Raw genomic sequence first — 25,167 nt, 5'->3', positions numbered from 1 at the left:
TTATTCTTCATCAATTTCCATTCCTTTTAACTTAATGTACTGTAGGCTTTTATCACAGCATGAGGCATATTAGATATGTGTGCCAAGCAGGGAAATAGTGATGAAAGGCTGAATTTGTTCAAGTAACTGTAGTTGGCTAAGAGACTTTTTCAAGATTTTACTTCAGATACTTTAAATTTTACATGGAAGGATTTCCCTTTTCCTCATTCAATGCAAACAGTGTATAAGCATATTAACTTGTATTTTTTGCCTGTAGAAATATAGTGCTTATAAACGGAACAACTTCAAATGTTAATCTCTCGTGGGGCTGCATAATGGTGAATTGTCAGTGATCTTCCTTCTACACTGTTTTTACTTCTTCATGAAAGAAAGTAGTGCTGTAGTTCGCTTGATACGCTTCCATGGTGACTTGCTAATTCAGTCTTTAAAGTTTTCTTTTCTGTGAGAGGCTACCAAAATATATGCTTGCGGACTCTAGCGTAGTCTGTGGACCGTTAGCTGAAGACTTGCCTTTGCTTACATATGCCTCAAACGAATCCTTCTTGTCTGGTGCCTGTTTTAGTGTTCTGCTGCAGCAACCCAAAGACATCACGGTTACCTACGTTATGGTACAGAACAGCTTTCTGCAGGCGACTGAGAGTGTTCTGCATCATGGGTGGTTTCCGGGAAATATTCTTTGAGCTGTAGGACAGATGCAATACAGAGAGAACGGTGTTTTGTGTGATATTGTGCAATGAATATTCACAGTATTTTTGTGAATAATAGAGATGATTCTGTTAAATGTACATAGTTATTGCTGGCAGAAAATAATAAAACCTACTTATCTTTTCCTTTAGTCTTCCTGGAGCCAAAGACCTTGGACCTGTTTTTTGATTTGTGTCATTGCCTTCCACCAATGTTGGCTCGGTTAGTAAGTGACCCAAAGATTTACACTAAAATGATGACAGTAGTCTTTTTTTTTTTACATTTATACTGTGTTCAGATGACACCTGTTTCATTCTGTGCATGAACGTATAAATTATGAGTCCCACAAGCACTGATTCAGCGCCCAGTCACAATGTCTTCTTTGAACTTTGGCCTTAGTTCTCATTTCTAAATTTGAAAGTGTTCAAAACCCCTGAATTTCAGCATGGCTTTGCCACGTACAAAGCATCCACCTGATTATTTTGATGAAGTTGTAACCTATTGCAAAAGAGAATTTTAAAACTGAGCCGTAATTGTTTACAATGATCTTCTGGACGTTGCTGAAGGAATAATCTTCAGGTACTGAATGTGCTACAGACACAGTAGATTCGTTTGATTCAGGGAGTAAGGTAATAAATATATATATATACACATATATATTATTTTTCCAGAATAATATATTATTCTTACATTTATTTTGTTCTTTCTTTTCCTGCTTAGTTCAGTTTGCTTCTACAGGGAGATCTTTATTCAGCAATCCAGAACGTGCCAGGTATCTTGGTAATCTAACCAAAGGAGCAAAACAAATACTTGAAAAATCCACAGGTATCTGTCTGTCTACTTGTGATTCTGTTTATTTGGAATGCTGAAACAGCCGTGGGCTTGTTTTTGCCTGTCACATTTGTCATTAATTTACTGCATCTATCAAAACCACTTTCAGCCTGCCATCTGTTTGCTTTGCTTTACTATTCAAAATAAAGCAGAAATGCTGTGCAAATGAAATTGTCACCTGATCAGCCACAGTGCTCATAAAAATTCTACTAAATTAAACTGTTCACTTTTCAAAAATTTGCTTCTTTGAATTTAGGGTTTATCTGATCCCTTGAATTCTGTCGGTTCTTGGCTCAGCTGATGACAAACCATCAACTAGGACAGTTAGTGACAGATTACCCAGAAGTTTTCCAGCTCATAGCAAACTGTACCGTTACTGGCCTACAGGTAGGAACGTATACTGAAGTTTTCTGTTCTGTTCTACTATTGAAAGACAAAGAAGTTGATCCCGATTTGCTGTGTTGATTTAGGTGTTTTTTGAGGATGTGGTGAGCCTTGACTTGACGTAGAAATGTATTATTAGTGATGCAACATCACACAGATGCAAAATCACATAGAAGTATACTATTAGTGATGTTACTTCTAAAATCTTTGCAGCTGGTTCCCGTTGTGCCTACGGAGTTCTGTAATGGGACTAGGTTAAAAGGAGGAATAGATGACTGAAATAGGACCTAGATGTTAATCCTCCAGCTCTAGTCCTTACCCTAAAAAATAAAAATAAAAAAGGCAAACTAGACCCTCTGTCCAGGTCTAAAATGCTTAAACCTGTGCTCCCTTTTGAACTTAGTGCCTACATCGACTAGATGATTGAAGCTCTGGTTTTGCATCTATGCATCTCTAAATTTTTGTGTACATACATAAATAAACGTGTACATGTATGTGTACAGTTGCCTATATGCTAAGCTGCTAAGTTGGATTCAGAAACTGGGTGAAATAGAGTCTAAATTTGTGAGGGGTCCCTGCATACCTGTGAAAGATGTAGAGGAAAGACCTGATCCTGGAAGACAGGATCAAGATTCTCACACTTCTTAAAAATCTTATGGATTTTTTGGGTGTGCCCACTGTTTGAGTAACACTGTGATTGTTAATTTACTGTTTCCTTTGGAAGCTTTCTCTGTTCTTCATTACAGCAGTGGAAGATAACACCCAGCAGTAGGGTGCTGCTCCTGTAGGCCAGAGTGTCAGTGGGTAGCACAGTGCAGTAAGTGTGAGCGTGGTCCGTGGTGTGTTCCATAACATCTCAATTCTGACAGGGTCCTTCAGTATTTAGGTGAGTGAATAAAACTGCTCAAGATAAAAGCATTGTGTTTCACAAGTAAAATTTCACTCTGGGGTGCTTTAACAGATGTATGTTTTGGTTTCTTACAGCACTGGGAGTTTGCTCCAAATAGCATTTGTTATTTGGTTACTCTGTGGCAAAGAAAGGTGGCATCTGTACCTTTTGTGAAAACAGCAGAACCCTGCCTCTTAGATACCTGTGCACCTGAGACAACAAAAGCTTATATTACTTCCAGACTGGAGTGTGTTCCTGCAGTAGTAAGGTAAATTTGTAATTGCAGCTGTTGGAACTGTAACACAGAATGTTTAATTTTCAGTTGTATCAGTGTGTTACATTTCGGTTATGTTTAAAACTCTGATTCTGATGACCAGGGCAATATCTTACTTGGTTGACACCATCTACTCTGATTATTAAATCCAGGTCAATATCAAATGTTGGTTCTAGCTCTTATTCCTCTTGCAGTCTCTTCTGTTCTTAAAAAAGCCTTTTTTTCCTTCTATGCACATTGCTCTGAAAGTAATGCCTCCTGTTTATTTCCATGGAAACTACAACAGAGAGCTGAAGAGCACATTAGCATTATTTGATAGAGAAAATTCTCAGTTAGTAAACACTGTTTTGGAGCCTAGTACCCACCGTTTGCTCTGCATTTTTGCCAGCAGTGAACAAGAGCTGCATGGTGTCCTTGTAAAGATCTGCACCAGTGGAGGTCTTCCACTGTTTCACAGCTGCTATGGTGGTGGTGTTGCTAGGAAAATGTTGCCTAAACAGTCCATCTTTCATGAGTTCTAACAGATGCAAGTCAGAAGGCACCAAGTCTGGACTGTACAGTGGTTGTGGCAGGACTTAGAAGCCATGATTGGCAATGGGCTGCATGGTCTTCAGACTGGTATGGGGCTTGGCATTATCATGTTGCAGGAGAAAGGTCGTGATCTTCTGCATGAGTCTGGAAGTTTGAGCCTTCCTCTTAGTCTGTGTCACACTGCACCAGTCAGAATTGATGGTTTGCCCGGTTTCCAGCACGTTCAGGCAGATCACCCATTTCCTGTCCCAAAGACTGTGTACATCTCTTTACCTCCTGAGGGCGCATTTTGAATTTTTTCTTGAATGAGAAATTTGTGTCTCATCACCCTATGGGCTGTGGTTTTGGCACCAACTTGTAGTGACACGACATCTCCTCACTGGTAATGATGTGTGATTCAGGAAACTGTCCTGTTCAGATTACTGAAAGGATTTAGTTTTTTGAGGGCTTTCATGGATACTTGTTAATGAGATACTGCAGGACTGTGGAATAAGCCACATCTGCTTTTCTTTCTCAGTTTTCTTTTGCTGAGATATATTTGGTCTGCTTGTGTGAGGAAGTACATTCAGCTTCACCGTTGTTATCCTTTTGTCTCAACTTAGCCAAAATCTCATGCATGCATCTCATCTCATTTTTTAGTGGCTGCTGTTGGTATTACCTGTGTGAGGTACGTTAAAGGTTCCTGATGACTCAAAGTTGTGTGCCTCCAGCACTCCAAAGCTAGAAACAGGAAGAAGCAGCAGCTTGGTGTATACGCAGTTAGTTTTCTTGTGCCATGTCTCAGGCAAATTAAACTTCCTTGACATTTTAAGTCATATTTTCTGTTCTGCTTTTCTGCACTCTGTGTCGTTCTTAAGACAGTCCTGATATTGCTGTGAGCATGTAACCTCCTGCTGCTCTAACTAATGTAACTTTCTGATGTTGTCGTACTTTCTTTTGTGATGAAGATCCTGTTATGGCATTTCAATAGACAGCTGTATCAAATGTAGTCTTTGATAGTAAGTGTCTAGACAGTTCTTGAGAAACATGGGATGATCTGTCAAGAATTCTGTTTGCTCCAAGGACGTTAATTGGTATCTTTGTCAGTAGGTCTTGCTTTCTGCAGTGATCATTTGCCTTACAAGCCAGTACGGGTGATAATATCACCCTTCATTAAGGAGGTTATATATTCAGAGAAGGATGCCCTTCTGTTTTATATCTTTCAAAATTGAGGTGTTAGCACTGGGCACATTAATATGTCCACATGCAGAGGAAACCAGTCTGCATGAGCCATGTGGGCTCTAAGCCAAAGAGACGAAACCTCCATCCATACTATGAGTAAACCTTTCAATACCAAGGAGATGTATTCTACCTGGAAAGAAGTAATTTCCTTCTACAGTGCTCCATGGTCAGTGTGCTCACTGACTTGATTGCCTTTCTACCTTTCATCTTTCTTTGCTGTTTCTTTTGGGTTTTAAAGTTCAGTGTAGACTTTTATTTTCACAGCCTGCTTGTCTGATTGACTCCTGAGCTCTGTGTTCACCTTGCAGTCATGCTTGCATTCCTTTACAAAAAATACGATGCTTTATCTGTACCCAGTGAAACATTTCTGAAGACTCTACAGATTGTTCATTGCCTGTGCAGCAGCAGATTAACCTGCTGATGAGTAAACTTCTCCTACTGTGAGTTGTTGTCAACGGTTTATGGGCTGGTCTGGCCCAGTTCCGTGACCAGCAGGGCGGAGGGATCTGCGGATCCGCGCCTCTGGGAAAGGGGAAGCAGGGGACCCCAAAATACTTGAAAACAACAGCACTGATCTGAGGTGAAACAAATGATTTTACTAAATATAGTATTAGTAAAATACAATGAGAGAGAGAGAGAGAGAGAGTCTGTTTGAATTGTATAGACCTCACCACAATGCTGGGGTGAGAAGTGCAGTCCAGTTGAGTGACTGAAGTACAGACGGCGAAGCGCAGATAGCGAAGCGCAGACAGCGAAGAGCAGGCGAAGAAGAAGGATCAGGTGACCTTGCTTGGAGTTCTATCCCCTTGCTGACCGCAAAGTCTCCTGGGGAAAAGTAGTTCTTCTCCGATGGACGAACATTCGGCAGATATCAAACCCCACCCCCAATGCATTACATGATGTTATGGTGTGGAATACTGATGACCAAAAATCATAAAACCATGACAGTTGTGTAATAAGTACAGTTATACTTCACAGGAAGAGCTATTACTCTTTTTGTTAGAAGTATTTCTTGTAGAAGAACCCATAATAAACATTTATAAAGCAACTGCATGGAATTTTACTGAAACTTCTTGGCTTTGATATCATGGTCTTGTACTTAATTTGATGGATGTGCAAAATCCCCTTCCGCTGCGTATTCCATTCTTTTCCACAGTCATCCTGTGAGAAATATGTTGCCTGTATATTCAGGCATAGGCACAGAGGACCTCAGATTTTCAGGATTTATCTTTGCGTTCATGCTGCCAATCTCATCTCCTATCTGCCTTGTAGTTCTTTGCATTTTAAGCTGTACATTAAGAGGATAGCACAAATAGAATATTGTTCTGATGTGTGGGGAGGGGTATGTGTGTATTTAACATGAGGGCTTACATCAGTCTGTTGTGTACACCAGGTGCTATGGCTTTTATATACAGCTCAGCATTTCAGTGACAGTTGGGCAAGATCCGGATGGGAAAGCGAAGAAGGAGCTTTCAGGCAACGTGATTAGGTGGTTACTTTTTATTTCTATTCTAGAGATGGCCTGGAAGATTCACTGGATGATACAGCTACAGTTTTCCAACAAGTGGAGCAACTATGCAGTTAGCAGGTGTGGATGTGAAAAGATCTGTACACTTCTTGGACAGTTGTTTGACCAAAATGCCCAAAACTACCGAAAACTATTGCACTCTTCTAGTAGGAATCCATTAGAAGTCACAGTCCAGGAAGGTCAGTATTTAATGTTTAGATTATTTTATGTGCAGTATAAATATCCTTGCATATGAAAGATTTATGATTTTACAATGATCTTATGGCAGATGCCTCTCCATCTTTTCTGGAACTAGAAATTCATGTTCCAAGTGACCTTGCGCCACATTTTCGCTGGTTGTCTTTATGTTGAATAGATAGATGGACAGTTGATACCTTTAATATCTTGTTACATCTTTAAAGTATAGACATGAGAGCTCTGAAAACTCCTTAAATTTCTGAACATCAACCTATCAGTGCCCCAGGTGCCCTAATAGGAGCCAGCTGCTATTTGAGCATTTTCTGGAATTGAAGATCTGAACTTTTTTTCTTCTTGCATTTATCCATCTGTAAAAACTAAATTTACTTTTAAAACTTTAGCTTACATTAAACAATTCTGTTAAGATGAATTACCAGACTTCTAAGAAACCCGAGTGAATTGTTACTGCGTAAGTTGTAAAAGTAAGTAGTGCTTTTGATGTATTTTTGGGTACCTATTTCAGAGCTCTGTATCTCACCTAACTTATCTTTACAACCACTGGCGCTTTCTTAATAAATTATCTTACATGTGTTGCATCTTTACACGGATAAATGGTGTTGTTTTGACAAGGTGAGACAGCTTACTTGTTATACAGCTGTTTCTTTGCATGCTTTTAAATATTTATGATATGTTTTGCTGTTCTTCCATGGGCAATTCAAATTCCTTCTATGTAGGAGCTATTTTTTCATTGATGCATATAAAACCTTTCACTTACCTGATTTTATTTATTCCACCTTCTCCCATGCACCCAGCAACTTCTATGTGGGAGAACTTCCACTGACTGACCTGATTTCATTGACTAGCTGCAGTCTGAGTTTACACTGCATTACCCAATAAGGGGGACCAGAGGGATGGAATGAGTTGGAATCCTTCAGTGTCGGTGCTCTGGGGACTGTGCCTCTATGCATTAGGAAATACTTGATGCAGTTTAAATTTTGTGTTTCTTTTGTGTAAACAGAACACTTGTGCTCACGGAGAACAATAGCTGCTCCATCCCTTAGACATATGTAGTTAAATTTAGATGTTTAATGGGTTTTAATGGTGCAAAATAAGTTAATACCATATTAAGATCCCATTTTATTATGCTGTCTTGCTCTCAGTATCAATAGTGATTTGGTCATGGTTTACTAAAACAATAATCCCCAAGAAATGGGTCATTAGCAGTTGTTAATGATTACTCGTGATCTGTGGTAATGACTCATTTCTTTGGGATTATTGCTGTTATAAACCATAATTACAGATTATTACTGCAATAATTATTTTCTAAAAGAAAAGATGTTGTCTGCCTAGGTAGCTACAAAAGCAAATGCATTTTAAGTACTGAGGGTCTAAAAGAGGGAAAGAAGTCAAAACCTTTTAATTGTTGTTGAGAGAAGAGGGCATCTCATCATGTAACTAAACGCAAGCTGCAGCCATTTGCAAGAGGATGTGGGTTTTTATTTTGGAAAAGATTATTGGGCAAAGTGATTGTTACGGTGTTTGAAGAGGCTTCATAGTTTGTGATACTGTCTTCAAAGTGCTATTCTTTAGTAGCTGTTAATGCTGATTTAATTTGACCTCGAATTGTTCTCTCAGACGCTTCGGCTGCTCAGTATTTAGTTAGTGATGGTGTTAATCTCTCCATGTCTTAGATTAACAGCTGTTTGTACTGCAATCTATGATGTGTGTTTGATGAAGTTTCGCTTGGAGATGTTGTATTTTATGTTGGTTGTGGGTCCGTGGTGTCAACTGCCCTTACAGATAATAATTATTTGGAAACGAAACAGCAAAAATGCAAGAAGATGGTTACCAGTTTTCATCACATCTCATCTTAAAAGTTGACACTTCTCTGTTTTCAGTTCCAGATCTTGTTGTGTATGTATTTCTGTGGTAATTTAAAAAAAAAAACAAAAAACTGAGATTTAAGATAAGTTCAAACTTGTCTTGAAATGGTCTGCGTTATTCCATATTCAGCATTATCTTTTAGTGTATATTTGATCCCCCCACTTTGTTATGTCATGAGGTTTTCTTGTGCCTGCAGCACTTAGATGTATAGAATGCACTGTACCACAGGTCTGACTGAAGCACAATTACTATGTTGAATTGTCATGTGATAAACCATGTTCAGGTCGTAAGGATACTGGAACATCTCAGAGCTGTTAATGGTTCCTCACTGAAAGAGCTTGGGAAGCAGAGCATTCATTGCTTTCTCATTTCTGGATTTTTCCAAAATGCAACCATGCTTAATGTGAGGAAATTGGGTAATATTTGATGTAGTGTGAATGGAGAGTAGTTTATCAGAGAACGTGAAACAGACTTGATACAAAACCTCAGAGATTTTGACAGGTACTGTTCTTATAGCAGTCCCCGCTTGTACATAGAAATATTCAAGGTAGAATGTTGGTTTAAAGCTGTGATGTGACCTCATCTGTTTATCTGTAATTTTTTGCTAATGTTAAACTTCAAAATGTGTTCTGAAGACTTCAGACTTTATTCAGTGTGCTGTATTCACTCTTGTAAGTTATGCTGTCATCGCTTGGTAAAATCCTAGTGATGACGGTAAGAGATCTGGCTTATGTAAATCTCACACTTAGTGAGAACCCTTATTTCTAACTTGATGTAACCTGCATGGAAACTGTTCCAATTTATTTGTCTTAGCTGTGTTGTTGTTTTTAATTTTGTTGGAATTCGTTACAAAGTACCTTTTGCCAGATGAAGATGGAGTCTAAAAGTAGCTTTAGTGTTTTGTTGCCTCTGTGCATTTCAGTTGAGGAAGGAGTCTTTAGAGGTCCCAAAATATGTACAGATTTGTATGTTAGTTTGCCATTTGGATCTTAGCTTTGACACTGCTCTGCTGAGAGAGGATGCTGTTAGGTACTGGATTCACAGCTTAAAAAGCTGAAGCAGGAATCTGCTTGGCTTCTGTAGGTAGAAGTAGGTCAAAGATCATAGAAGTATGACACCCTAACTTGCCAGAGAGGTTAAAATAATCCAGACTTTGCAGTGTGGTAGTGAGCGTCCAGCAGAACAGAGGCCGAAATAATTCTTGGTTTGATGTTTGTAAACTTGGATTCCATACTTAGAAAGCTGGATTTCAGTATTTAGCATCTTTATGGTCTGTGCTAAATACATAAGCTGAAGGATCTGCAGGATCAGAAAGAATGATGGGGTAGTATGAAGCAGAGACTTCTGGAAGTATATAGTGGTTTAGAACTTCTTTTCATTAAGAATACGCTTGACTTAATAAAGTTTTTCTTTTGTACAAATGATTTTTCACATTCAAAACAAGACTTTAGATATTAGTTGGACGTTACAAGTAATTATTTTAAATAGAGCAAAGAAAGGAAGCAGACGAGAAAGTCTCAACTGTTTCATAATGCTGTTAAGTAGATACAGCTGCACCACAGTTGTATTCTGTGAAATAATTTGTAGCTGTGAAGATACTAGATTAATTATATGCCTTATCTTGAGCATGGTGAATTTGTTTTTTGAGTTTGTATGTGATTTGTATTTTAAGTTGGTTCTGTGCTGTTTTGTATATAAATGCATCCAGTTTAGTAAGCTGTTGTAGTTTATCTGTCAGTTCTCTTCAGAGTGTTGGTTGAGTTCTCTGGGTAGGTTTTAAGTCTGAGAAGATTAGAAACTTAACCATTCTCTTGAGAGCATTCTATGGTCTATGATACCTTAAGAAAGCTCTGATGCCTTATGGAAGTGTATTGTACTACCATAATGGCTTGTCATCACTAACTGTTCTTTTCTTTTTAATGTTAGGACACCTGGCACGGCCTGTCTACTTTGTGGATGCTTTCGTGGGGGGAAGATTGATGTACACTAGCCCTGTTGAACATGATGCTCTGGATGGAGAATTACCCTGTCAGTAAGTATTGCTTGATTTCATTTCTGTTTTTATAATGTTTTAGTATCGACTAGTATTCACATCGATTAGTATTTGAACTCGACTGTCTCAATCCATTGTTTGGATGGTGGGTGTTCCAGAATTGTGTGTTTCTGTGCACTGCAGCCATTGCAGTGACCGTGATCTTTCCTCTGTCACCATCTTGAGTAGTGAAGGGGTCAGTAAGGCTGCTATCATGTCAAAGTTCTGCTGAAGAGGAATGGAAGAAGCCTAAAGGCAAACATGTCTCTTGCCATACTCAGTGTTGAGATATGATTGGATAGCTACTGGATATTTTTTTGTTATATTCCTATAGGAATATTAATTTTATTGATTGTGAGCTGTGGTTTCTATTTTCTGTGCTGTTTCCTTCCTACTAATTGAGAGTCTTGCAAGCAAAGGGGTATAGAGGAGCTGCTAGTCAACCACTGAAAGCTTGGGTGACTTTTAGAGTAGAACTAGGAATAAAGAGGCAGCTTTAGATTTAAAATGTGTGTGCTGTAGTCCCTGTCATGCAAACTTTGAGGTTAAGGAGTATGCTAGGGAGTATTGCAAATTACATACATACTTTGTGGCAGGTAGAAAGGATGTGACACACGCTTGATCCTTGTTTACACCCATTGTTACCTATGTTACACCAGGAGCATATGAGAAAGGGCATGCATCATTGATCCTGATATTTACACCAGCTAACACACAAAAAAGGGCATGCAGTCTATAATAGGATAAAAAGCTTTGCATTTTTTCCTGTTTCTTGCATTCCTCATCTGCCCTGGGGCTGTGCGGTGTTAGCAGTCTCCTGCTATGTTTTTATTAATAATACAATGTTTTCATATATAGACTTACAAATGAAGTGGCCTGCTGACTTCTGATCTAGTTACTCTGTGTTTCAGTATTGGGAAAGAGTGAGAATAACTTTTTGAATTGTTATGGGACTAAGATTTCAAGGAACTGATCATAGAAGAACATGAAAATGTAATAAAGTAATATGAAAAAAAATACTCTTAGCTGATTTGAAATCAGTCCTGGTAAAGAGATGTGCACAATGTGGGAATTTGGATCAGAAAATACTGTATGGATGTTTTAGGAGGCTGTGCATCATATATACATATAAAAATTTATTTCTGAGCACAATAGCTTCAATCTTCAGAGACCCTGAGACAACTCTTACCTTGCGCTTTCAATTTGCTTTTATTACAGTGAGGAATTAATGATCCAAGAACAGAAAGTATTTTACAAACTTGCCACAGCATAACATATGCATCTGAGAAAAATTTCAAGTGACAAAGTAATTAGAAAAGCATTATGTTGATGTTTTATGTTTAATAGTGGTCAATTAGCATAATTGGCATCTAAGCAGAACAAAATCCTAGAAGATACTTAGGCAAACAAAAAATGGCTGATGGGTTCCTAAAGAGATTAGCTATGGTAATATCATTTAACTTGAAAGTCCATCCTGAAAACATCTCCTTTTTTTGTTACCAAAGGCTGTTTCAGCAGGTGCCTTTGGATGCCCAGGTACCACAGGCTGGTAATGAAAAAGTAGAACTGGCAATTCTGTGGTTCTTGGATCGGTTTCACAAACGTGTGTGGGGGAGCAGCCTCAGCACACCTCAGAGGTAACGTCTGCTCTGAAGAGTGACGTAAAAATGGAGCAGGCCTGTGGAGAAATGGACCTGACAGCACACCTGGAGCCACGTAAGCTGTGAGCTTAGCGGTGGTTGGTCGGATAGGTGTGTAATTTACTGGTGTGGTGTCATCGTGCTCTTAAGTTTAAGCATGCAAGGAGTGAATATTTTAACAGCTATGTTCATTAAACAATTCTAGGTTACTTTGCATTTCAATTTTTTATTTCAAACATTTAGCTGGGTTCTGCTATATTGTGTTATATTTCACAGCTGGGTATGCAAGATTTATTCTTTTAATAGTTCTTTTCTTTTGACAGTTACTCATTTACGTGGTTTCCACTGTATTTCTCTCATTACTTAGCTTTTCTGCATTTTAAGTACGAAAGAGGGAAAACTAAGATGCATTTTTGAAGAAGCAGCAGTTAATTCACCTTAACTGTAGGGGACAGTCATAATATAGATGTTATAAAGAGAATGTCAGTAAGATGAGATCAATTGATCTTGGGAAAGACTGAGAGTTCTGTTGGGAGCCCCAAGCAAATCTTTAGCAAGAGTTGTGACAGTGACTGAGATCTGATTTTACTGCTGTAGTGCTGTATCCTTTTTTGTGATTGGCACCAATCTCTAGAATTCCTTTATCCCTTTGGGTTTGAACTGTACTTCAGCTTCATGGAATACTTCCTTACTTAGAATGAAAAATAGTGTTACGCTATACTGAATTGCCTTCTCATGAAAATGATGTGTTCCTTTCGATTGTCAAAGCTGGTTTGTTATTTTTAAATATGGCACAATTCTCTAGTGCTAAGTGAAGGTACATAGCACATTTTTACTGGTATTTCCACTAGCAGAACTCCTACCGATGGCAATTCAGAGGCAAAGTGGCTGTATTTGCTGTTAATCTGATCTCTAATTCCTGGATTATTTTGTCTCTTTGTCCAGTTTTTATTTTTGATTGTATGATTTGAATTTTGATTGTATGGTTTTCTGTTCTGACTGACTGGGCTCTCACTGTGTGGAGAAGTCCAGTCGGTACAGTGTGCTGTAACGCTGTTGGGATGCTGACTGCCTACGCTCCATGTCCTTCATTAGGGAAGGCTGGGAGCATTTCAGTGTGGGTAAAGCAGTGCACACCTGGAATTTCCTTCTCAGGAGATAAAATGCAAAATTTATACGTTTGCAAACCACCCTTGAGTTCAGTGCCTCTGAATTTATCTGACTCAGCAATGCGTTTTGAATAACCGTAAGACTAGCTCTGTGATTGCATTGTGTGGAAGGTTAAATGGTTTGTTATCGAGTGAAGTGCTGCCTGATGTTTCCATTTGATTTATTGAAGAGCAATTAGATCAGAAAGAATTAGCTTTTACCCAAAGGGCTCAGTGTAAAACTGTAGGTTGAATTCAAGAGAAGATGGTGGTGGTGGTGATGGTAGTATTTTTTTTCTCCTCTCAGTGAGGGGGCATGAATCAAACTGTTGCTATCTCAGATTCCACATTCTGCTTACGGATATGACCTGTGTGTTGTCAGTGACCAGCCCAGGAAAGTGGAAGGTTTGCCAGGGTGCCAAACCCTTCAAAGGCTGTTTCTACATTCTAGACCCAGTCTAGCAAGTCTAGTTCGTTACAAATGCATTTTCAAGACGTCCTTTTCTAATGGTTTGCTTACAGTATGTACCAGCATAATTTAGTTTGCAGTCAAGATACACTAATTACATTTCCTTTTTTCTTTTCTTGTTTTTGTTTTGCTCTCATAGGCTGGATATAGCAGCCTCCCATTTGCATTGATAGAATTCTGTGCTCCGTATCCCATTCCTTTAGCTGATCTTACAGTGAGAACTGTGTAAATCTTCTGAGCTCCTAGCTGTGGTTTTTTTCATTTTCAATTCTTAATAAAGTCATTGTATACATTTTGCAGTTAAGAGAAACCAGAAGGCAGCACTTGTATGATGATTCTTCTGTTCTATCCTGCTGTAGCAGCAAGTGTAGCAGCAGATGGCATTCTACCCTCACAGTTGTAAATCCCATGGTGCAGTGTGTTGCTGGCAGGTATTTACAAATACACAATAAAAAGGCTTGCGCTTGGTAGCAGAGATATCAGGCATATATCAAGTGACTAACTTAATACATATTTCGATAAATATTCAACACGGTTTGAATGGATTTATTTACAGAATGTGTAATGGAAATTTTGCACGCTTCAGCCATGTTGAAGTAATCTCTAGGAATATTTCACCATTTAATCATACACTTGCATGCAGAAAATGGTTACAGAAGGCAGAGTAGTTGAACAAAATTGTGGAGCACACTGTGTAAGTAGATTAATTTTATTCATTAATTGACTCATTTTTGCATCTGTGCATACTATAAAAACAAGCCCATGATAGACGAACTTTGGGCTCAGTAAATAAGTGCATTCTTAGTAAACAGTCCATCAAGGCTGACTGTCTAAGGAAAAATAGGAAACTCTTGGAAATATCTTCCTTGATACTGTGATATACTTGAAGTACCTCTGTGTTTCCAATACAAAAGTACAAAAGTGGGCCCCTCACTGCAAGAAAGATATTGAGGCCCTGGAACGTGTTCAAAGAAGGGCAACAAAGCTGGTGAGGGGTCTGGAACACAGGCCATATGAGGAGAGGCTGAGGGAGCTGGGAATGTTCAGCCTGGAGAAGAGGAGGCTCAGGGGAGACTTTATTGCTCTCTATAACTTCCTGAAGGGAGGTTGTAGTGAGCTGGGGGTCGGCCTCTTCTCTCGTGTCATTAGTGATAGGACCAGAGGGAATGGTTTCAAGCTACGGCAGGGGAGATTCAGGCTGGACATCAGGAAGTATTACTGTTCAGAAAGGGTGGTCAGGCACTGGAATGGACTGCCCAGGGAGGTGGTGGAATCACCGAGCCTGGGGGTGTTCAAGGAAAGACTGGATGTTGTGTTGAGGGACATGGTTTAGTGGGAGCTATTGGGGGTAGGTGGATGGTTGGACTGGGTGATCTTTTAGGTCTTTTCCAACCTTGGTGATTCTATGATTCTATGATTCTAAAAATAATACATCAAAATGCTATCTTCTGAATTTAATAGAGCATGTGAATGAATAAATATTATATTCCTGTTAAATACTACACTGGGTTCTTTGGCATTGTGTAGCTCTATAAAGTTTCGTCTGTTCTGTTTTCTTCTGAGCTGTTGTAGGTGGAAATATTCGTATCAGCACTCACTGTGTGTTTCTCAGCAAGGAGCACGTGCCACGTGCAATACCTGTGGGGCTTGATGCAACTGAGTATCAGGAATATCTTTGAGCATGAGAAAGTGGCAGAGAAGGCTGCCTGCTAATCCCAGAGGTGAGGAGGCAGTGGGAGGGATTTGTAACTTTCCCCAGCATGTTTCAAACCACTGCTGTGTTGGCAGCTGACAGCATGGGACGTCATGGGGGGCTCTGTGTCTTACTGACAGTGTGAAATTGTCAAGAGGAGATCAAACTTTAACTTGCTGGAAACATTTTGTTAATAAATATTTCATAAGAGGTTAAGTAGCTAAGTTAGCTAATAGCTAAGTCAGCTCATAACATTTCTGAACTGAAGAAAAGGTTAATATATATATGTGTATCGAAGTAAAGTTCTTATTGTTAGTTCCTTTGCACATTCAGGTTTGGTGTGAATGGTGAAATAAATGGCACTTAGCTGGTTAAAAAAACAAAAGTGACTGACAATAGAAATATTATTTAGTAGATTATGAGAGTGGTTCTATAGAAGAGAAAGAAATTGCATTTAAAATGTTCTGGCGTTGCCTGGGCAGTGGAATTAGGGTACAGAACTGTACATTATGTCACTTCCACTGTTTTGTCACTCTAGCTGAGTAAGAATTGTATCTTCCACAATTGTGCACTTGCCGTTTGTGCCTTGTACAGCATGTGGCGCTATTAGTCTAGATTTGTCCCTTCAGTTTCCTGTTGCCGTTCTTCAAACAAGAGGTCAAAGCTGGAAGGTATTCACGTGTCAGATGAGGGGAGCGTGGTGAAAATGACGTCGGTAACAGCAAGTATTTGAGACTGAGCTGCGCTCTTCGGCAGGGCCTGACTGAAGGTTATTGCTGGAGCTCTGTTCTCAGCTTCTGTAGGCAGAGCCTTTTTTAGACCCATAATCAGAACAGTTACACTCAGAAGGTTGTTTTCTATATGAAAAATCAGTTGTTGGTATTGCTTTAAGTAGCTCAAAACTTTACCCAAAGACACTTTGATTGTTAACTCCTTTACTCCACCACAAGGCAATTCATGGTTTTGTGTTCTGCTCTTTCTAAGCCAGCAGTAGCCCTAGTATGGTTCGAGTATTCTGCAGCTGTTTTTGGTATGTTCTGGATGGCAGTAGTTTGAGAGATACCTCCTGAAGTGCAGTAGGGTGTTCTGCTAAGCCATGCTTTTCCTTTGTTCTGGCTTTAAATGAAAGTGGGAGAGACACAAAGGACAAAAGAGGAGTTATAATCCAGGTAATTTTGTTTCTGGGTAACAGCCTCATGTAAAAATGAAGAGAGGGACCTGGCGTCTTTGTCAAGTGCAATATATGGCATCTAATTTCTTTGTTACACTGGGGCAAGTGAGAGTGAACAGTAACATAAAAGTTTTACACGTACAAGTTGAAGCATGACAGTAAAGTGGGGTGTGGAGGATGCAAATGGCACATCTTACTGTATCCTGCACCTTTTATTATTTATGTGGTGAATATGAAGATGTTACTTTATTAACGTTTAGGATTGCATCTGTTTGTGTTTTTAAAGCTTTTAAATTACGGGCTTGACATGTGAGGTAGATCTGCATTATGATTAAAAAAAATATCTGGAGGGTCTAAAATTTAGACTACAACGTGTTAAGAGGGGAGGAAAAATATCATTTCCTTGCTCTGTTATTTGCAGTAGCTGAAAGCAAAAAACACATGTAACCAAGTATCATCTAAGCACAGAACAGGGGTTTGTCTTCTAATGCATAACTTGGGTACTTGTGTTCTGTTGACTTACGTTAGTTTGATATTTCTTGGGTGTATGTATATTTGATTACACTGCCTGCAGACACAGAAGCATGACCTAGCAAAAAAAGGAAGAAAAAATGCAAGCCACAACAAACAGAACAAAAACCAAGTCCACAGCTGTGAGGATCTGACTGCTTTCTGTACGGGTAGAGACTCAGATCTGTGGGAATCCCTCTGACATCAGCGGGGATCTTTGTGAGCAAAGGTGTTGATTGATTGTGGTGCATCTCATAAAACATCCTGTGTCCTGGTCTCCTCGTGATTAATCATATCTTAACACTTATGAATGATCATTCTTTTCTGAGCTGTAAAATATATATGCTGCTTTATTTCATTACAGTGAGGTGAAGATCACAACGCTGACAGGTGGTGGAAATTAGCAGGCAGTTTTGAAATTGTTCTGTGTGCTAGAAATTAGATCTCATTTTAATTCAGCTTTTCCAAACTAGTAAATGAGGTTAATGCCATACATATTCAGCTGATATGGATGAAGAAATTGATATAAAGTAGATCAACATAGCTACAGGGCTACTTTAATTTATAGGTAAAGAGGCAGTGATAAATGGAAGTAATGTAGTAGTGGTCACTAAACTCCTCAGCCATCAGGGATTCAATAGCGTTAGCTGCTCATTAAAGGCTTGGTCGGGGTACATCGAAAAGGAATTTAAGAAGAAATAGCCAACTAACCCTTAATTATCAAAACATAGAAAATACTAATTATGCCTTAATTAGCTTTTCTTTTAATGTACTGAAATTGTTACTTTTTGTGTAGCACAAATGGATAGTTATATCAACAATAAATAGGTTGTTTTAATAACTTTCTTTTACCTCTGGGAAAACCACACTCCAATTTTTAATATGCAATAATGCTTCTCTCTAGCCTGTAGGAGATGAAAATTATTAAGTAGCTTTATTTTTTGAAGATTTTACAGCAGCTTTGGGAAGAATTATTTCACCGTGCATCAATTATTTTTAATTGAACTGAATATTTTTCAGATTGCATGAAATGCCTCTCATTTAAGTTTAACATTTAGAGTTTGTTAAGGAAGCATTGTAGTGAGAATTGGGTACAACTTGTTTCCGTGGCATATTTTGGGAAGGATAAAGAATGGCTGTTTCAGAAGAAAAACAGCGTCACGAATGTTTTTCACTTCACTGGGCCAAACCTCATTTTGTTGTTCCACAGCCACCCTGCTGTGCTGTGAGGCAGCAGGAGCCTCCTTCTCTGAGTTGGGTTCAGTCTCCTTGCAGGTCCTACAGGAAGGCAGGCATTGGCTGCCATACAGCTTGGATCCGTCTGGTACTGGTGACAAACTTCAACAGCTCTCACAAGATCCTTTTCTTTTTGAGGCAGAATGCGTGTGCAGAAAGGAGTGACCCGACCAGGACTGAGCAGGTTTTATCAAAGGCAGCAAGTGTGGTTACAGTATGTATAGGCACTGCATAGGGCTGGTCATAAATGCCTCCAAATTCAGGTAATTTTCACGCTCTTTGGGAATTGAATTGAACATAATTACTAGCGCATGAATCAAATAAAGTAGATGGCAGTCAAACTCAGATGCTGGTTGGTGATCAGATTAGAAATCTCCTGATTTCTAATCTGTAGAACTGAGGCAAACATCCCATCTGAGAAATCTCATTGCTGATTCCTTTGTAAACCTTTTCTCCTAAACAGTTTCAACTGCAAAATTGAGCAAGGTATTGGGCTTACATGCAGAACTTGAAGTTATAAATACCACTGCGTATTTCAGAATGCTTTAAATGTTGATACGCACTAGTCCTGTGGGGTCAACATGCTGTTGAAGATAAGACTGAAATAGACTAATACAGTTGCTTTATTCAGCAAATAAGTTCTTGGTGATTTCAGTAATGCTTTTAAAGAAGAAAAAAAAAAAATCTTACTTCCAAAGCTTTAAAGAGCAAAAATTAGATGAGAACATCTAATATTTCTTGAATTAAACTTCTGTCTTACAGCATGGAGACAACCACAAAACTAATCAAATCTGTACTTCAGAGTTAAATTTAGGATCGTTCTGTGGGATTGTAGTTGCTGGTTGGGCTTACAGAAGCTCAGCGTTCACTGTTGGTCCATTTCTTGGCCAAAAGGATTGGTAGTTTGTTCATTTATTAACCATTAGAAAAAAAGGTTCATAGGAGTATCGCTTCGGTCCTGTCATCTTGGAGGATCTGACATTTATTGACTGATTTATTTTCTAGAAAATTGAAAAGCAGCAAAAATTTATTAAAAAAAATTTTACTTAGGTTGGTGTCCTTTTAGTTCCTGTCCTCTCTTCAGCAGAAGGAACTTCCAACAAATCCTCCTGGACTACTATTTCAGTTCATTCAATTGCCCCAGCATGGGACAAGCTAAGTTCATTGGGTCATTGTTTTTAGAAATGTATGGTTATTTTGGATCAAAGGTCTTGCTCCATGTCAAAAATAATTGGATTAAATATACGTATTTAAAAGCTCCTGTGTATTTGCTGTGGAGTTACCTATGCATGTATCCTACTAACTTGTTAGGTTTGGGCCCATTGCTCACGACAGCTGCAACCTGAATGAACCTTTGTAGAGCTGTTCAATGTCATTTGCAGTTAAAACGTTGGTTCTGAAGTGCTGTGCTTTTTCATTTTATAATTTTACAGCACAAATCAGGCAATCTTAAAAATAAATAATTAGCATAGTTCAGTTCTGCGCGTGGCTGTAACTGAGCTTTATTTTGTAGCTGCTAATAAAGGCACATTATCATGTTCAGGCATTGCAATTATCATTGAAATGTGTATGTCCATTAACTGCAACATTAGGCTGAGGATATAATTACTGTCTAGAGCCAATATCTTTGTGAAGTTACATCTATGATGCTATTAAGCTATAAGCAGTATTTGTAAACTAATATGTAAATGATCCAGAATTGATACTTTCACTTGCAGGCTTAAAAACTAATCCTGCTTCCACCACAAATTATTGACTTCTTAAGTGTTTGGCAAATACATTACTGGGTTATTTGCATGTGATTGAAATGTCTGATTTGAGAGAGGCTACTATTTTTTAAATAGTGAGGGCCCTGCACAAATTAAATGGGTAGCAAGAGAAAGGGGAATTGTAACAGCGACGTGCTGCTGAAACAGTGCTATTGTATGTCAGGAAGGGGTATGTGTGGTGCTGCTGCTTTTATTCTGTCAGTTTTTCATTTGTTTGTTTGCTCATAGCAAAGTTACACGTTCCATTTCAGGCCATTTAGCAGTTTTATGGGGAAGAAGAAATCCAAACCTGTTGCATGCTAAGAAAAGAATAAGGAAAAGCCTTTACCAGTAATGGTACACGAGTATCTCAAAGAGAATGGGTTTATGTCTATTTGAGTATGTTTGCAGACAGAAGAACCTGAAATCAGGCAGGTTGGTTAGGGATTGTCATGACTTAGTTTTCTGCTCTGTCTTCTTGGGATCTCTTCCTTTGGCTGATGAGCACCAGTTTGCTTACCTTGTCTCAGAAGTGGAAATGCAGGCAGAGGGATGCATGTTAAATAGAATCCATCACAGCTCTTTTTACCTTACTTTGAGTGCAAATAAATTTAAAATATTTCTAGCATAGAGGAGCTATTACACTGTTTAGTGACTTGTCATCTGATATCGTCTAATGTGAGGGCTGCTCCAAAAGAAATGCCTCTCGTTTCATTATGTTGGCCTACAGCATTAAAGTGGACATTGTTGTGATGGGGTTTAGGCTGAACCTTCTCACTTGTATCCCATTGCATTGTGTTGCTGTGTGACAGATGGCAGCAGAGGGGCAGTCTGCAATGGCTCTGCCATGGAGGTACGTATGGAGCAAAGGGGTGGGCTGGTAAAATGCACAGCTACTGGTGGTGACTGCGTTGCAAGAGTTGTAGCTGAGGATTTGCTCTATCAAATAGTGTTCTTTGTGTCTGCTGTGTTTCTATGGGAATAAATGGGAGACATTACTTTTGGAGTGACCTATGTATAATGTTCTTTCCTGACATAGAAAAAGAGTTTCAAATTTTGCACTTGTTCATAAAGTTTTTGGCCTACCTCTGTTTTGTCTTTGATGACAGGGCTGGTTGTAATGACACTAGCTATTTTTTCCTCTCCACATCCCTAACTGATGGACTTTCTCTGATAGTTATCATTTGACTTCAAGCAGACTGAGTAACTCCTGCCTAATTTCCTTTTCACTTCAATGGACCTTCTCACTTCTGTGTATCCCGTTGCAGTGTAGCAAGAAGGAATAGGTAGCAGTTGGGGCATCTCAGTGGAGAAAAAAGTGGCTGTCACTGTCTTACTTCTCCAGAATCTATTGGTTTTGATACTTTATGTCGGCCTCTAACCCTCGTTATTTCATTATTTAAGTAGCTTAATGAATTAATCTCACAGACCTTGCAGTAAGAAAATTAACTATCCGAGTTCACAGCAGAGTGAACAATTCTTTAATATTAGGCTACTGGAATTTTTATGACTCAAGTTAAACTTAATTATGAAATTGAATATTTGTTTAATTCAGAGGGGAAAAATATGCAAAATAACTTGATCAGTTTATCTAAAGAAAAAAATAAACCTAGGATGCTCGAGTATTCTTCTTGATGCTGTGAATTCCACTTTGTTCTGTTTAGGTGCTGTGTTCGTCTTCAGCATTGGTCAACAATGCTGAAAGTTTTGTTTGTTTACTTCCAGCTAATCAGATGTTCAGCATCTCCTTAAGAGCTTAATTTAGTTACCAGTGAATAGTGTATTACTAAAACCATCCGCGAATGTTCCTTTTGATAATGCTGTCATTCTAGGTTTGTATGGCGAGCACGTGTTTGAGTAGCAGTGTTCTTAAAAAATCACTGTTCTAGAGCACTGAGTTTGTTTGAAAGATTTCATTCTGAGGTAATACCTGACCCGCATAACAGTGCCATTTCCAATGCATTAATATGAAGGAAACGGGATAATCAATTAGATAAAGAACAGAGTTCCCTTCTTTGTGACCTCAAGGTCAATTGTTTTTGACCTTACAGGGAAGCTCTGCTGACCCAGTGTTAAGTGTTGCATGTGAGCTGCCAGTCTCTCAGGGTATTTTCTGCTTATTTTTTCAAGCCCAAGTTCTAATACAATCCAGAATTGTGGAGTACTTTCTATTGCTCCTTTTATGTTCTCCCCTCACGTCATTACTGATTTTTCCCTTAAATAGGAATAGGTAGCTTCCATTCCTCTTACGATGGTTTATTCATGTATTCATCTGAAAAGATGAATGCTGATCCTTTAAAAATGCAGGCAGATAAGCACTGTGGAGCAGCGTGTACAGAAAGCTGTCCCTTTTCATCAAGCCCTTGTCCCCCAACTACCTAGTCTAACCAGCAGGAAATCACTTCTGCTCTAGAAGAGAGAAAGTCAATAGAGCTGAATCGCTAAGAACTATTTCCTGCAGAGCAGCAGCAGTCAAATCCAGGATATGGTATAAGAAGACTTTTGGGGTTTAAGATATAAATGAGGCTTCAGCTGCTTCCTTTCTTTGCAGCTCCTTTGATCTGGAGGCTTTCCAGGTTGATGAAATCATCAGATTTCTGAATCAAGTGTTTTCAGTTGGACTGCCCTTTGCTTTCTGTGCCCTGTGCAGATACAATTGGTCTGATATACTGAGTGCAGCAAAATAAGGAAAACATCCCTGGGCATGGTTTAAAAAAAACAAAACAAAACAAAAAACCTATGCTTAATCAAAGTTCAATCAAAGTGAGTTGGTGAAGGATTTCCTGAGTCAGCTGTGGTGCTGTATGTATGTCCTACCCTTGGCCATTATACGAAAATAACTTTACCAAGAAAAATTTGTGTGGCAATCTTTGCGGAAATGGTATTTTTGCTCATTCAAGGAGAGGATTTCCAAGGTGTCCCCTTGTTATCTGTGTGTCAGTTCACAGCGTTTTGGTTATCTCTAGTGAATTAAGATGTTCCAGGCAAAAGTGGATTTACTGCTATTTGCTACCAAGTACTAAAACCAAACAAACAAAATGAAAACAAATCAACATGAGATAGGAGTTCATAAAAGCATAGAATGGCCAGGGTTGGAAAGGACCACCGTGATCATCTCATTTTAGCCCCCTGCTGTGTGCAGGGTCACCAGCAGACCAGGCTGCCCAGAGCCACATCCAGCCTGGCCTTGAATGCCTCCAGGGATGGGGCATCCACAGCCTCCCTGGGCAATATCTGAAACAGAATATCAAGTGCCTTAATTCCTTGATGTTATATCTGATGTTGATATAGGGTGTTTTTATGTTGCTCCTCCTGTGTTCCATTCCCGTAAATACTTTCAAGGAGTCTTTTGTGTTAGAAGGTCAAAAACCAGCCATGATGAGGCTCAGATTCTACATCTGCATTTCTCAGTGCTTTTAGTGGTGTTGCCTCCTGTTGATAGCAGGTCTGCTGTAGTCTCCCCAGCCTCAAGAACTTCCTAGCAGTGTAAGATGAGTGTTTGCTTAATGTTGCTCAGTGCAGCCTTTTAGCCTTTAAGTATTTCCCGAAGTACTGAAGGCATCTTTGTAGCGGTCTGCACAACTATGGTATACAGTCTTAGACTTCTGATAACTTTAGCTTTTGCTTTCAGTTCATTGAGGGGATCTAAGGACACTGAAAAAAAAGAAAGAGCGGTTAATTTGCCATCAGAATGGTAGACAGTATTTAAAGTTGTTTGATCAATGGTTATTAGATAATGAGTAATTCTGTACGAAAGAGTTTCCCTTTTTCTGTTGTGATTTTAAGGTTTACTCTATAATTGGGGAATCTCTGTGATAGGAGCATTCAACTTGTTTTTAGTTTTTGTGACTATTACACACTGCCCCTTTGATCCCATGGTGGAAACAGAAGAAATCCCTACAACATACTTGTTCAAGAGAACGGACTTTTTGAGCTAAGGACACAGAAAGCCAGCTGTTCAGAGTGCTTGCCCAAACTGCAGTGAAGTGCAGCATCCAGCAGTGCGCTTGTGAGATCTTTCACTGAAGGCAATTGCTTTGGTAAGTTTCCATTCAGTTGCTCTTCTAGCTTTGCTTTCTGCACTAGGCAGGCTTAAGGAGTTCAGAAACTGAGTTTCTTATTTCTGTCATTAAAAGTGACCAAACGGGTGGGGAAAAGAATAGCAGGCATTACTGTGGTAGATCTGTGATTTATTATTTTTTTTCGGACTCCTGAATTTTAAGTAGTTATTTTACACCAGTTTTTCTCATCTGTTTTAGAATTGTTCTTTCCTCAGTGCTCAGTGGGAAAGTTGCTGAGTAGAATAGCTTTGTGGGCTTCTCAATGGCCTTAATTGTCATAAAAATGGAGGGAAAAGGAAGATGTTGATTCATTCTTACCATTTTTTGGTTTGATAATTTTGAGTATATTACATGATTATTCATTAAACGGGAATAATGATTCATTAATTCATTAGTAAGAAATGATTATTCGTTCAGTCTGTACTTAAGTACGTACTCAGAAATAGTTTGTTACAATTATGTAGGCCGCTCTAAAAGTAACAGCTTCTATTTATTTCCACGGAAACAACAACAGATACAAAGAGCATAAGAGCACCATTTGGTAGAGCAAATTCTCAGCTTCAAAACATTATTTTTCGCCACGGTCACCACCATTAGCTATGTGTTTTCACTAGCAGTGAACATGAGCCTGCATGCTGCACTCCAAAAACGAATTATCTGCATGGCTGTGTGGAACATGGCTTGTCTTTCATGTCACTGCCGTCACAGCTGAAACACACCGCCCACTGTGCTCCCATCTACTGGCTTCTGTAAATGTTCTGCAAGTGCCAGTGAATGACTATGGGTGCAGTTTTTTTCTGCATGGAGGAATTCAGTGGCATCTTTGCTTCATAACGCACCTCTGTGTCAGGCACCATTTTGTCAGATTGCCCCTTTGCTGCCCCTGTCACAGAGCGACAGAGGAAGCGGAATATTGGCTCGAAGGTTCAGCCCCTACTGATACCACCAACATCCACCTCTGCTGTTGTGGGCTGACATAATCAAATAGGGGGCATTACTTTTGGAGCAGCCCTCATACAGAGCAAGAATCATGGAATGGTTTTGATTGGAAGAAAT

At 39.1% G+C, this 25,167-nt stretch overlaps 1 protein-coding gene across 1 annotated transcript in view; it reads left to right on the top strand.

The window, feature by feature from the left end:
* Window positions 1-1,815: 1,815 nt before the first annotated feature.
* The window catches only part of LOC125700426 (ran-binding protein 17-like), a 136,472-nt gene continuing 113,120 nt past the window's right edge, over window positions 1,816-25,167 (top strand). Inside the window, 7 exon segments of the mRNA XM_048960980.1 lie at window positions 1,816-1,902; window positions 2,884-3,056; window positions 6,330-6,392; window positions 6,394-6,521; window positions 10,330-10,435; window positions 11,941-12,029; window positions 12,032-12,151. Coding sequence (XP_048816937.1) covers window positions 1,816-1,902; window positions 2,884-3,056; window positions 6,330-6,392; window positions 6,394-6,521; window positions 10,330-10,435; window positions 11,941-12,029; window positions 12,032-12,151 — 766 coding nt within the window.

This window comes from Lagopus muta, chromosome 14 (genome assembly GCF_023343835.1).
Source record: "Lagopus muta isolate bLagMut1 chromosome 14, bLagMut1 primary, whole genome shotgun sequence".
Taxonomy (NCBI): Eukaryota; Metazoa; Chordata; class Aves; order Galliformes; family Phasianidae; genus Lagopus; species Lagopus muta.
The sequence above is the reverse complement of the archived record's forward strand: the minus strand, read 5'-3'. Positions and strand labels throughout refer to the sequence as shown.